Here is a 14407-nt window from a genome sequence, read left to right on the forward strand (position 1 = left end):
ATCTATCCCTACACCGGTCCTGCTGCGTGCTCATCCTCAGATGAGGACTGGTAGCCGGTGCTTATGCAGGAGCATCCTCAGGTACCTTCTTCCTGCTCCCTGGGCATCGCTCTCCCTAATTAGGACCAAATACTTCGTCCCCTCCCTGGCATGCTCAGCTGGGCGTTCCTGTGCCCTGGCTGGCCCTGCCAACAACCTCCCTTCCTCACCGGGTGCCAAGGCAGAGCCTGTGCCAAGGTGGCGGGGGGGTTCCCATCCCTTCCCCCCCGTGCTGGCTCACGCCATAAGGAAGGCTTCTTTGTTTGTGGGGTTGTAGCACAGCAGTGCTCACACTCCCGGATTCCGCCAGGTTGAAAGGGACCCAACATGGTCCCCCCCCCTCAGGCTCCCCACCCGTGGGGGAACTCACTTCACATCCCATCTGCTACTGTAATGTTGTCTGAATGAGACATCAAACTCTCTGCCCTCTCCAGCAGCATGTCCTGCATCCCATTAAAGTGCGCCGTGCTGCTCCAGACTAGCTCCTGCCATCCCTGAGGTTTTCCACATCCTTCTTTCCCCGGGCTGGGAGTCATTCCCCAGTTCCCAGCACAGTGGGCATGGTCGGGGGTGGGGGCTGCCCTGGGCGCATGCCACCTGATGCCAGGTTCTTTTTTTCCCCCCACCATGGTGCAGATCAAGGCTGGAGGGTTCGAGTTCTCCCCGGGGACGCTGCAGATCTACTCGGACAGCCTGCTCACCCTGCCCGCCATCATCGGGATCGGCGGTGGGGGTGGTCTGCTCCTTCTCATCATCATCATCGTCCTCATTGCCTACAAGCGCAAGTCCCGGGATGCTGACCGGACCCTGAAACGCCTCCAGCTGCAGATGGACAACCTGGAGTCTCGGGTGGCCTTGGAATGCAAAGAGGGTGAGGGATCCTTGTGCCCCTAATGTGGGAGTCTTGGAGGGTCTCGTACCATCTCAAGGCTCAGTGCGCTCCCACCCTTTCCCTGCTGCCTTCCAGAGAAGTGTTGGGAATGGGCAAAGCTGCTTTGTCGGAGGAAGCGAACTCATTTTGGGTGGGATCTGTGGATTTTTCCAGTTAAGGAATTCCCCTCTGTTTCTCCAAATGGGAGAAAAGAGAGCGAGGAGGGTAGCAAGGGCTGCCTGTGAGCGGGCAGTGGGTCTCTCGTTATGTGACAGACGGATGCTGTGAAATTGGACAGAATTCCTTGTATGATCCTGCTGATAAAACCTAATTGCCCATTATCCCCCTGAGCTGGCTTCCGAGGCCCCGACCCTGCCAGCCACAGCCAGCCCGGGCGCTGCGGATGGAGCAGGCACCAAAACCAAGATAATAAAAAGGGGAAAGAAAGAGAAACCCTTTGCTGCCCCAAACCCCCATCCCTACACACGCCTGCGGATGGCACTGGTGACAGGGAGAGGGAGCTGGTGGAGGGGATGGTGTCTTGTCTTCCACAGCTGGCAGATAAAAGGATCTGCTTTTAATTAAAAGGCACAATCTCTTCCCTGCCTTTTCTCTTTTCTAGTCCCACTAGTTACAGATAAGATAGCATGCCTTTCAAGCTGACGGTTTGTTTTTTCTCATCAGGCTGACGAGTCTGCAGTCCTCTGCCTGGCTTTCAGCTCCCTTTAAAGTGCCGTTAATTTGATTTTTCTGAGGGTTTTCTCCCCCCCCCCGCTCCCCAACCCCTTTCCCTGGTGCATCTCCAGGACTCCTCTCCCGTCAGCTTTTCCCTGTAGGTGCAATTAAAGGTTCAGGACCCCCCCTGCATCGCGTTCCCTTGGGAGCTGCGGCTGCCTCTGCTCAGATCGGGAGGTGCCGGGGTGGGTGTGTTTAGACTCTTCTCTTGAGTAGTATTTAGGTCAAAAAGAAACGAGGACATTCTTGTGGTTTAGGCTAACGTTTTTCCCCCAGAAGCTCTGGCTTTGTTCAAGCCTTGCTATTCCCTGCTGCTCCCAGCATCCCTGGGAGGCTGTGAATGCTGAGAAGGGGGGTTTTGAGCCCTCTGGGACCCAGTGATCCTGTTCCTAAATCTGCCACTTGATTTATTCTGGGGAAGTCATCCTCACCTTCCACAGCTCAGTTTCTCCATCTGTGAGATGGGGACAGCAATCACAGCCTGCCGCGGGGAGGAATGCGGAGCCGATTCGTGCCTGGGGGGGGGGGTCCCACCCGTGGGGTGCTGAGTGGTGCGGTGGAGGCTGGGTGCCGATGCTGTGTGCTGCGACTCCCAAAATGTGTTGCTTAATTCTGCTTTTCCCACCCCAGCCTTCGCTGAGCTGCAGACTGACATTAACGAGCTGACCAACGACCTGGATGGAGCTGGGATCCCCTTTCTGGATTACCGCACCTACGCCATGCGGGTTCTGTTCCCAGGGATTGAAGACCACCCTGTGCTGAAGGAGATGGAGGTGTGGTACCGTCTGTCTGTTTCTGTAGGGTCGTGCCCCTGCCTGGTCCCCTGCATGAGTCCCCGTGCCCCAGGCATAGTGCTGAAGGGATGCTTTGGTGGGATGCTGCCCTGGCCTGGTGCGGCAAAGAGCATCTCACTGCGTGGCAGCCGACGCAAATGTGGACTGGCTGCCGAATGGTTACTGTGCTCTCTGACATTAATATCAATATTTATATTAATATCATTGCCGCTGTCATTTTCTACAGCACTTGCTTTATTCAATTGGGTTTGTTTGATGCCTGACCGGCCGCTTGTTTCTAACAGGCTTGTCCAACATCGCCTGCTTGCTTGGCTCCGTTTCTCCATGCAGAACCCGTCCTTGGCATCCTTCCCCTGCTCCCCAAACCAGCTCCCTCTCCTCTCCCGGCCTCCCCACGTCTGTTTAATTTAGTGCGTGCAATTGCACAGCAATTGGCTTCTCGTTTGCTGGGCTGCCGAGGCCGCTCTTGATTAGAGAAAGGAGGGGGGTGACCTTAGCTTCCCCTCGCTGTTGACCCGGCAGAGTAATTAATGTCGACGTGGGCTTCACAATGTATTTAGGAGAAGTAATCGGCCCTGGTGCAAGATGCACGGTCACTAATTACAATGCAACAAGCTCTTACCAACTGCGAGTGCACGTGCTGGTGTTGTACGCCAGCATGGCTACAGCTCGAGGCCCTGGCTCTCTGCCTGCTCGCTTTCCCCGGTCCCTCATCCCAGCCCTGGAGAGGGCGGCTGGGACCCCGTTTCCATGGATTTCCCCATTGCAGCTCGGGTTTCCGGATGCTCGGAGCCACAGCAGGCGTGAGCGGAGCCCTCCCTGGGGCACAGCCCTTCCTGAGTGTGCGAACGCCTGGCTCTCCCCTCGCCTCGGCTCTTGCTCTTAAGGATTTTCTCTGAAGAGAGAGGGGTGGAAAGGGTATCAAAAAAGGTTATCAGAGGAGGAATTTTTCGTTGGCCATGGCAGGCTGGGTGGGATTTTGTCCACTTCCAGCTCCTAATTCAAAACATCTCGCTTGAGAGAACACGCCAGCTCAGCCTGGCCTGGGAAACAAGAGGTTAAAGTTGCAAAGGAGGGGGGGGGGGGGGGTAAATCCCCCAAAGAGATTAAATAAAGCAACTACAGTTGTGTAAGCTTCATATAATTTAATCAGGTTTGCTTTTATTTGTCTCTTTACTCAGAGTGTAACATTAGCTATTGCTAGTGACGGGAAGGAAACGGCACTTGCTCACGCACACGCTAATCTGCAGCGAGCATCAGGCTGTCGGTACCAGCTCCCTTTCTCTTCAGGTTTTGAGGGGGAGGTTTGTTGATTTGGGCGAATTTAAGCCTGATTAAATATTTAATTCAGTATTGTTCATTTATTTCTGCTAATGATCAGCAAGTTAAACACAGGGGCCCAGGAAAGCGACAGGCACGTGAGGGGCTCAGGCAGTGCTGTGCTGCTTGTGATGAGGGTTTCAGATCCTCCCGTGCTCCGTGCCAGGGCTCCCACGGGACGGTCACTGTTGGGCAGGACCTGTTTCCCATCTTAGTGAGATCCTGCTGCTCCACTGAAAGGAGAAAGCCTCTCATTCCATGGTCTCCTTTGCCTGGTCTTGGCTGCAAAAACACCAGTGATGCGCAGTGGTGGGGATGCAGCACGTCTCCCTCTGCCCCAGTTTTAGTGGAGGGTCTGGTAGGTCTCCCGTGCAGCCATTGTGCTCCCGCCACCTCTTGGGTCTTTCTGTGCTGAGGAATCAACCGGCATCTCTGTGTCCCCGTAGGGAGCAGCTGATGCTGCTGAACATCAAGCATCTGCCTGAATTACCAGCAATATTGCAGAGAGGTCCCTGCGTCGTCTAGAGGGAGGGACTCCAGGAAAACATCGTTTAAAGCATTTCTGTTCCTCGCAGGAGGTTATCCTCTGACCTGCATTAAGGGAAATTGAGCCATGTGCTTGCTCGTGTGGTGCCTGCGAGAGGGACCCCAAGGATGGGGGCAGAGAGGGTTTGTCACTCCCCCATCAGCCTTCTGGGATGCTCTGGGGCAGGCATTCCCCCTTACCTGGGTGGTGAGGGTGACAGTGGCACCTGGGGTCTCGTATCGCAGTATTGACAAGGACTGGTTGGGAAACGGGGTTTTTGTCCCGTGGGAAAGAATATTTTGGAGGGGGATTTTGGAGGAATTTCACTGAACTGTGGAGCTCTTATCCAAAGTTTTGATTGAAGTGAAATGATTTGATGTGTCAAAACCCTGTTCTTCATTTTGAGTTGGTGTTTTGAAATGAAAAGTGTTGTTTTGTCTCCAAATATCGACATGAAATGAAATTTTTCACTTATTCTCCCAATCAGGAAGACAAGGGAGGGGGAAAAAAAATAATTAAAATTGACGTTTTACCACAGTAAGGCTTTTTATTCAGAGGAAACCATCTTTTCTAATGGGAAAACGTTGTGTTGTAAAAATGTTCACTTCTGATAAGAAATGTGGTCAGGGCTGACCAGAGCTGGGCTGACAGTGGCAGCACGGGGATGAAAGCATCCAAGCCCTGCTGGGTCCTACATGGCCAAGTATGGCCAGAAATACACCTTCAAATGTCTCAAGAGGAAAGGGAGTGTTTCAGGCTGTGTCTGGAGCAGGGCAGAGCCAGGTTTCTGCTGTTTGCTTCCCTGTCTGAAATCCAGCCCTCCCCCCAAAACCAGGAGGGTTTGCTGCTGGCAGAGCTCAGGGTTGTGGCTTTATTTGCTTTCTGTGCAATACCCAAAGCGCGTGTCGCAGTGGCTTGGGTGGGAATTGAGCTGCTTGTCAGCTGAAAATGAAAATTGTAATTTGTGTGTGTGTGTGGGGGGGGGGTGGTGGTGGTGGAGGAAAAAGAATGTTTGTTTATGAGAGGGAAGTGCATGTATATGCGTGCACACGCGTGGGAGAGAGTTTTTGTATGGAAGTGTGTGTGTGTGTATATACATATATATACATGGATGCCCTCAGACTGTGTTAACCTGATGCTGAGGTATTACAAACTAGATAATACTTCTGGAAGGAACTGAGGCTGATCACCAAAGAGGGAGTAGTATGGAAAGAGCAAATCCAGCTGCTTTTTGACCCTTTTTCATCCTTTCCTCTTGGGGTATGAGGGTGAATCCAGGGTCTTGTGTGGCCCAGCCACGTTATTCTCATCACGCACCCCCTCGTGCCCATCTCCCAGCTTTGCTCTATCCTTGCAGGTCCAGGCGAACGTGGAGAAGTCCTTAACCCTCTTTGGGCAGCTCCTGAATAAGAAGCACTTTTTGCTGACCTTCATCCGCACTCTGGAAGCCCAGCGGAGCTTCTCCATGCGGGACCGTGGCAATGTGGCCTCCCTCATCATGACGGCGCTGCAGGGTGAGATGGAGTATGCCACGGGTGTGCTGAAGCAGCTCCTCTCTGACCTGATTGAGAAGAACCTGGAGAGTAAGAACCACCCCAAGCTGCTCTTGCGGAGGTGAGCGACCATCTGGGAGGCTGGAGCTGTGGGACAGTGCCTGGGCTCTTATGAGCATGTGGACGCGAGCTGGTGTCCTTTAGGGATGCCATCAGTGACGGCTTTGGTGTTGGCTGTGGCAATGTTGACACTGGTTCTGCCGTTAAGCATTTCCTTGCCTGTCTTTATGGGAGTATAAGAGGGATGTGGGATCACTCGGACCCAGTCAACTCAGGAGTTGCCCATGGGATGTTCTTGCCCTAGTTTGGCCCTTGAAGGTTCGTGTTGTCTGGGAAGGAGCGAGCAAGATGCTCGGCAACTGCCGGCTGCGTAGGCTGGTACAGGGAGGATGCACGTTGGTGTCAGGCGCTGTTGCGTATTGCTGCAGCAATGCTCCCACCTGCCTTCCCTTCTCCAGGTGACCAGTTGCTCCCCCACACCTCTCAGCACGTGGGGCGGCTCTCAACCTTGCCCGGTGGCTGCCTTGCTGCATGGGTGCATCCGCGGGGTGGCAGCAGGCAGGAGTCCTCCTTTCCCCCATCCCTCCTCGGGGCTTGCCCACCTTGCCAGGCACGTGGGGGTTTTCCTGGGAAAGCCAAGCGGATCTTCGCAAGCTGGGAGTCTCGACGGGGCCGGGGGGAGCGTGAGCAGGAGGCAGCCTGCCAAGCCCTGTTGTGAGTCTGCCTGGCCCATCAATATTTAACGATAGCTCTGAGCTCTCCTTCATCACGGGCCGATGAATATTGAAAGATACACCAAGTGCTGAACAAAAACAATTAATAAGCTCCACCAGCCCAGCTCGAGGCCCTCTGTGGTGTCTTCTCTCTCTGCGTGCCGTGCTGTGCTTCCCCATCTCTGCCTCCACCAGCCTGGTGCCACCAGCAGCGATGCAGGGATGGCTGAGAGCCATGGGGCTGGCATGTCACCAGAGACGCTCAAGAAAACCAGAGCATCTTTCACACGTCAACCAATGTTCACGGCATGGCCAGAGCGGACAAAGCCTGTCGGGTTTTTTGTGCCTGGCCCTGGGGAGACGCCTGGAGAAGGCACAGATGTGAGCTGGTCCCAGTTACGTCCCTGTCACCTTCCCTCTGCCGGTCTCTTTAGGCACATTGCTTTCTTACTCTCTCTGCTTCATTTATTACACTACAAGGGTGCCCTTAATTTCTCAAAGCACCTGATGAGCAATGTGCCAGAGAGGGGGTGCGGTGCAGGCGTGTGGCTGGCTGGGAGAGGGGTGGCTTTTGGAGGTGCCAACCCCCATCCCCATACCTGTTCCCCGAGGGCATCTTTAGGCTTTTCCCTTCTTACTGTCCCTCCACAACACTGGGCTTCACTGAAATATTTAAACTGCATTTCCACCTCCTGGGTCTCCCAGAGCATCACGAAGCCTCTGCCATCAGAGCAAAACTCCAGAATGAAGTAAATCAATGAAATATAAATAAAAGGTGGCGCGGGGAGGCCGGCAGCTGCAGTGGCTGAGCCGTGGGAGCGGCACAGGGGCAGAGCTCAGCCCATGCCGGTGCGGTGAGAGCCGGCGGCATGAAGACTGTCGGTCCACAGCCACGGAGCTCGAGGGCCCGTAGCTGGTGAAGTTGCAGGAGACTTAGGACGGGGACAAGGTCCCCTGGGCGGTACCTTTCTTGTGCCTCCCCGTGTGATATTTAACGAAGAGACTTTGTTCTTCCTGTAGCCGCGGCGCAGAGTGAGCGGTGCTGAGGGCTGTGCTTCTCCATCCTTTTGATTAGCCCTGCTGTTGGGCGTGAGAGTGCGCTTACCGCCCAGGGCAAGTGGATTAACGTTGATCTAACTGGGGGGAGCTGTTATTTATTTATTTTGTTATTGGATAATCCCTCTGCTGCTGTGGCATCTGGCTCTATCACAGATAAAGACAAGCATCCTTTGGAGCCCGGGTGGTGACACTTCAGATGAGTGGTACAGGCTTGTCTGTGAAGGACCCGGTCTGGGGCCGGGAGGATGTTTGCTGAGTAGCTTCAGTCCACCCCCTCCTCGGCTTTCTCCCCACATCCCTTCTCCCTTCTTTCTTCCCCTTGATGGATTAGTCTTCCCTGGCGGGCACAGGAAGGCTTCCCTCCTCTGGACGCTCAGGTATTACCGTCCCCTAATGGTTTAAGGAGAGCTGTGCTATTCCAGGGAGGGCAGAAAGGGCTAAGCCCCATTAGCACAAGAGAAAGCCTGGGATGGGACCATATTACCCTGAGTCAGCTTGAATAAACTCTGGGAAAGTGGATTTCCTACCACAGCCATCTGGCCATCAGGAACTGCTCCTGACCCATCTGTTGGGCATGGCATTGCCGTTGGACAGTGCATGGCATTGGAAAGTGGGATTCCTCCTGGTGGCTCTGAGGTTCAGGTTCCTTCACGGTTTTGTCTCTTGAGTCGACCGTTTGTGTCCATTCCCCTAGTGCAACGGGAATGCAGCCACATTCATGAGTTATTAGTATTGCTTGTGCTTTCAGGAGCATCTGGCTTTGCAAGGGGCTGATCTGATGACTAATAGGTAGGTAAGCTGAAGAAGCCTAACCAGAGAGGGTTGGGGGGCCAGCTGGCATTTTTATTTTAAAGGGAGTGAAAGCCACTTTAAAAATAATGGATGTGTTAAGGGGATTTTTAATCTTATGGCAGCGAGAGCAGGCTGTGGTGCAGACACAGGCGCGTTAAGCTGCCCGTGTAGGGCTGCACAGTTCACCTGGTTCCTGTGTCACCCTCAGCTGCCTTCATGCCAGGCTCTCCCTCTCCTCTGCTGGTGTGGCATGTCCTGACTGCAGTACCACCACCTTGAGGTCCCCACGTGCTATTGGGACCCACCAGGTCTCATACCCATCCTGCGGGATCCTGCTGCTCTTGTGCACATGCTGCACGGTGATAGTCCCAAACAGACACAGGCGACTGCCCTGGCCCTTCCCTGCTGCTTTGGAGCATGATGGCATCTGGATTTGAACCATGCTTTAGGAAACTAGGGACAATATACAGGTTTTCTCAAGGCAGTTTTGGCTACTTCCTTCAACTACGTCTCCAAAAGCTGAGAGGCACAGCTCCATTTTAAAATTCCTTTTGGAGCAGGTGGTTGCAGCATCGTTCCCTGCAAACTCCTACATCGCCACCCCACTCAAGGAGACACACAGAGACCTGGGATTTCCACCATGCAGGCAGGGAATGGTTAAGTCCCAAGTCTGGCACAGTGTCTTTGCACAGTGCTCCAAAGGTAGATGGGAAACAGCTTAAGCTTCCAGCCACTCCTTCCTCCTTTAGTCCCCTTGGTTTTGGCTGAATTAGTACCGGGGATAAGTTTGACCAAAACCACATTGGCATCAAAGTCTCCAGACTTAAATCCAGCAATGGCTTTAACGAAGGCCATGTGCCAGTGAACCGGTGCCCTCTCTCTGTGTTGGAGAGCTCTGCATCCCTGCCCAAGAGCAACCCAGACCCAGGCCCAAGGGTAGGGGCATGGGGAGAGCGAGGGTGCAGAGTGTGGCCTCCTAAAGCTTCGCCATCACCACCGCTGAGTGCCAAGAACAGGGTGTCCTCTCCTCCAGCAGTTCTTCTGAGCAGACCTTGCACAGGCTGCTGGGGAAAACTGTCTTCATCCCTCTGGTATTGGTGGTGATTGTCCTCTTGTGCTACGGTGGGTCCTGGGCTTTGAGGCTGTAGAGAGTAAAGGCTACTTTGAGGGGTGCAGGGAAGTCCCACGTCACCCAGTAGTGGTGGGCCTGTGTCAGAGCAATAGCAGTATTGAGTGCTTTGCAGGAGCAGAAGTCAGCAGCAGCTCCTGGGTGGGGAGAGGGGCTTTCAGCTAGATCAGGTACTTGGTGATGTGAGAGGAGGTGCTCCTGTCATGGAAATGTGGGTCAGGAGCTGACTTCGCCATGCAACCTCAGCTCTTCCCTTCAAGTTGTGTTTTAACTGGGGAGCTTGAGGTAGGTTTGGTGACATTTCCCTGGCTCAGGTGTCTCATACAGTCCTCCTGTGGAGGGAGCTGCCTGGTTCCAATGGGACACGATGGAAGAAACAAACTTCAGTGAAGTAGAAGGTACCAGGGAGACGCAGAAAGCTGGTCATCCCCTGGGTGAGACTCCCCATGGGACAAGGTCATGCTCAGCTCTCTCTGGTTCTCCAAATACACTGGAGACCAATTTGCTTCTCCCTTCTGGGTGGCTGCTGTGGCACAACCTTGTGGATGGACAGGCTTTTCGCTAGAGCTTTTGCTGCCTGCTTGTGCCCCTTTGCTTCGAGGCTCCTGCCTTTCCAGATGTGACGTTTTAAAGCCAAAAATAATTTAGCCACCGTCCAAAGCTGAGGTGGCAACAGGTGAGATCAGAGACTTTTAATATCCTCTGCTGACGGCTTTGCTCTCTGCCTTCCCTACAGAACAGAGTCGGTGGCAGAGAAGATGTTGACGAATTGGTTCACGTTTCTGCTGTACAAGTTTCTGAAGGTGAGTTTGGGAAGGGGTGGAAATTCCATGTGGGCAGGGAGGCGGTTCCTGCTTTGCCGGGACGGGCAGCGTGGTACCCAGAACCTGGGCTGATGTGCTCCTGAGTGCTGCTGCTCCCTCCCGGAGCAGAGATTGCTTCCCAGGCCTCCATTCCCATCCTTTGTTTCTGAGATGTGATTATTGATTCTGGGGCTCCTTTTTGGGAAATAGCTGAGACTGAGAAATGAAATCCAGACCGGGATTGCTTAATGTGTAGTGGGTTTGAGATCTTCTTTAAAACGATGCCTGGAGAAAGGATAAATCTGAAGGAACTCAGCTGAGTCTTGAATCCCTTTGGAGTGGTCCCAGTTCCTCCCTCCTTGCCTCTGCGTGTGTAACTTGGGAGGAAAAAGCCCCGGGAGCTGGTCTTTCTATAGATACACCTGGAATATGGTGGTATGTGATATATTTTACTCTGGTTTGATGTGCTGCACTCTTCATGTAACGCTGCTGCTTTTCCTTCATCTCTTTGACACTGATGCTCCATGGTAGGGGAATCGTTTCCCCCAGGCATCTTCACTTCTGCTGCTGCTTCCCTTCCAAAAGGTGCTCCGGTGGGGATGGACGCCCTGTGGGGCCTGTTGGCAGCCAGGGATACAGCTCTCTCCACTGCACAAGCTTGAATTCAAGCTTGAATTCTCCTTTTTCCCAATTTCATTGGGATAGCAGAAGAGGATGCCAAAGCACAAAGACTGTTTTTACCACTGGTTCATCCAACTCATATTAAGAACATTTATTCTGTCAGCACCACTGTTTCCACCTGCCGGACCTGCGCCAGTGGCTGTGCAGGTTACACGGCCGCAGGTCCAGCCCGTGGACCCCTGGCTTGGTTCTGCTGCTGCTTCGGGATGACACCAGCGGGGTGAATGGCGCCTGCGGTCCTGCCACTGGTTTGTCAGTCAGCAGAGCTGTTTCTTGGGATCCTGCCTGGCGTCAGCGCAGGGAGGCTGGGTGGCACGCAGCCGTTTTTGTGGGATTTCATCCCTCATTAAGATAAAGAGGGTTTGAACCATTTCCAGCCAAGAGATGAGAGCGAGCAGGAGTCTGTGCAGAACTCAAGTGATCGTCAACGAGAGGTGATTTATAATATCACTTACACGCACTTGGCTTTTTGCCTCCGTCGAGGGATAGCCTGTATCTATAAAAATCTAACTGTGGTGTGCAGTGGAGATTGCTTTCCAGGGGTGGGAGAGGAGGAAAGCTGTGCTTGTCGTGGGGAGATGTCAAACCTCCCGACATCTCTTCAGGCCGGGGCTTTGCTCACAAGGGCCACCCTGCGCCCCTGCAGTGGCAGTGCCTGGTGGGATCAGGTAGGACACTGGCATATGGCTCTTTGGGCTCTGTGAGATCGATGGGACAAGCGGGAGTAGCTCTTGCTGTGGATAAACTCCCTCAGGGCTCCTTGAAGTGGACATGGTGGTGCTTTGCCTGAGCACAGTGCAGCACACAGCCTTTGAATGCCCACAGTGGCATTTGGGGACGTCGCATTCATGTGCGGGACCTGATGCCCTTGGCCTGTCCCTGGCTGGCCCGTGGCCTGTGGGCGGGTCACAGGGGCACGTTCACCTCCTTCAGAAGCTGCTTTGGACCAGTTCATTTGCCACCACTGCCCTGCATCTGCCCTTGTACAGTCCCGTCCTGCTTGGGAGAGACTGCTGGGTGTATCGCCAGTGGGGGACAAGTCTGAGGATGAGGAGGAACAGGAGAGAGAGACGTGGGGATGGGACCAGGGCAATGCCTTTTTATAAAGTCCTTGGCTAAGCCATGGCTTTGGCAGGGGAAATCGCATCCAGTCTCTGGGTGGTAGCAGGAGGAGAGGTCTGATCTAGATGCACCATTACAGGAGGAACATATGCGAAGGGCTCAAATAAACCTGCTGGCTGTGAGGTTGTTACACTGGGGATCATCTCCCAGGGGAAGTGGTGGAAAGTCCATCACCTGGGTCACTTTAGTTAGACAGGAAGAGGCTTGAGGATGCACTCATGGCCTCTCCTGGCTCGGCCCTACCAGAGGAGACCCACAGGGCCGTTTCTGCCTGTCTCCTGGCAGTGAGGATCACAGGTGGCATCAAAAGCAGGAGAAGCCCGTGGAGTAGATGGAGAGGTATCACAGCAGACAGTTTGCCAGCAGGGAAACATATGCCTTGCACCAAACCGCGGTAATTGTGCATGTAAATGAGGCAGGCGGACGTGTGCCCAGCTGCCAGATCGGCTCTCGGCAAACCTGCCCGGAGCAGGGCCGGGCGCTCAGCATGGTGTGGCCGTGATGGGCAGGGGCGAGGGACGGGGATGGGGACAGGACAGCCACCCCTGCCCAAGGCCAGCAGGGGGGGGAGCCAGCAAGGGCTGGCGCTTTCACGGGCACCCTGTAATAGCATTTATCAGGCTCTTAATGAGACACCCTGGGGAAAGGGAGAGGGATGAATCGAGACAAGCGCTGAAAAATGCACGATATTAGGTGCCTGATGAGCTAGATCTAGTCAATACGACAGTTTGAGCGTTGGCTGGCTCGCCTCAGTCTGCTCCCCACGTACCCACACAGGCCTGGATGTGCAGCGCGTGGGGCTGTTTGCAGTCACCCGGCTCGCATGGAGAACCCCCCCAAACCCCCCCATTTTGTTCAGGCCTCCAGCAGCAAGCAGACTGCATCAGGGCTGGCAGCGTGGGCCTGGCTGCGTTTGGGGGGCAGGCTGCCCTCCATCAGCCTGCAGGGCCGCCTGTCCCCATCTCAGCAGTCCCTGCCTATGTCTCACCTGATGGAGATCATCTCAGGGGAACTACCTGGCGACGGTTTCTGCGGTCCCTGTTAATTTTGGTGGTCTCTGTCAGGGACAAGCCCTAAACCATCTTCACCTGGTAGTGGCTCAGTGAGCTGTGACCCGCGGCAGCATCTTGGCCCAGGTTCTGAAAGGCTGGTGGGGACAGTGAGGTTGGGAGTGAGGTTTTGGGTTTTTAGGGTAGGACTCACATTTAGGACAGGTGGGGGAGCCAAGCTGTAAGATGGAGGATGTGCAGAGTCAGGGGGACAGGGCAGAGGGGCTGTTTCGGTTGACATTAGGGAGCCCGACAGGTCAGAAGGAGACCAGGATCCACAGAGCGATCCCTGGGCATGCAGGTTCCCCTGAAATCCTGTGTAGTGCTGGAGGAATGATGGACCCATCACCAGGACCACTGATGCCTCCATCCCTCCAGGGAGGCCATAGGGCCAGCTCTAATCCACGCATCCAAAAAGAGGTTTGTTCCCCATCAGCCCAGCCAGTGTCTGGGCAGCGGAGGAGGCGATGCTGTGATGCCTGGAGTGCAACCAGGCTGCTCATGTCGGGAAAGCTGAACTCATCTTTCTCGGTGGGGATGCCCAGAGGTGGGCATAGAGCTGCAGATGGCGAGGCAGCAACCATACCTCACCTGGAGAGGGGAAATGTGCAGGCTGAGACAGGAGCAGCCATGCCAGATGTGAGCAGGAGTCCCGCTCCAAGTGATCCTCCATCCACACTGCTTCCACAGACGTGGAAGTCTTAAAAGGTTTTACAAGCGACCAAAAGAAGCAACTCGCAGTCTTTCTGCCATAGCTGGAGGGGTGGGTTTGGGGTGCCGTGGGGATCCCTGGGGGCTCACCGCTCTGCGGCCAGCCCTGGCGCTCCCATCTTTGCCGGGCAGCTGGTAATGCGCGGCGTAGCACCCACCTTGGGTCTCTCACTTTTCTAAGCTGACTTAATGAAGCCAAGTTTGCAAATGAAACATAATTTCAAAGACAGGCGTGTTGTCGGAAGGTCTGGGGATGATGTATGCCTGTTCCTGCTCGTTAGCAGCTGTCTCTTTAATTACCGCAGATGCTAACGAGATGCTAACAGCATATGGTGACAGGGAGAGCAGCCGCACTTTGCACCAAAGTACAATTTATTTGTGAGGTGGGAGGGAGGGAGGGGCGAGGACTGGTGGGGTAAAATCTGCCGGGACTTCTTCCTGTCCTCTCTGCTCCCATCCTCCCCTTTTCCCCCTTAGGGCTAATGCCTGTATCTGGAAGGGCTCATTGGG

General features: G+C 54.4%; 1 protein-coding gene across 1 annotated transcript in view; it reads left to right on the top strand.

The window, feature by feature from the left end:
- PLXNA1 (plexin A1) overlaps positions 1–14407 on the top strand; it is a 106274-nt gene that overhangs the window by 77158 nt on the left and 14709 nt on the right. Inside the window, exons 19-22 of the mRNA XM_009889854.1 lie at positions 676–910; positions 2276–2418; positions 5643–5899; positions 10268–10334. Coding sequence (XP_009888156.1) covers positions 676–910; positions 2276–2418; positions 5643–5899; positions 10268–10334 — 702 coding nt within the window. The remainder of the gene's footprint in view (positions 1–675; positions 911–2275; positions 2419–5642; positions 5900–10267; positions 10335–14407) is intronic.

Source organism: Charadrius vociferus, unplaced genomic scaffold (assembly GCF_000708025.1).
Source record: "Charadrius vociferus isolate BGI_N301 unplaced genomic scaffold, ASM70802v2 scaffold257, whole genome shotgun sequence".
NCBI lineage: Eukaryota > Metazoa > Chordata > Aves > Charadriiformes > Charadriidae > Charadrius > Charadrius vociferus.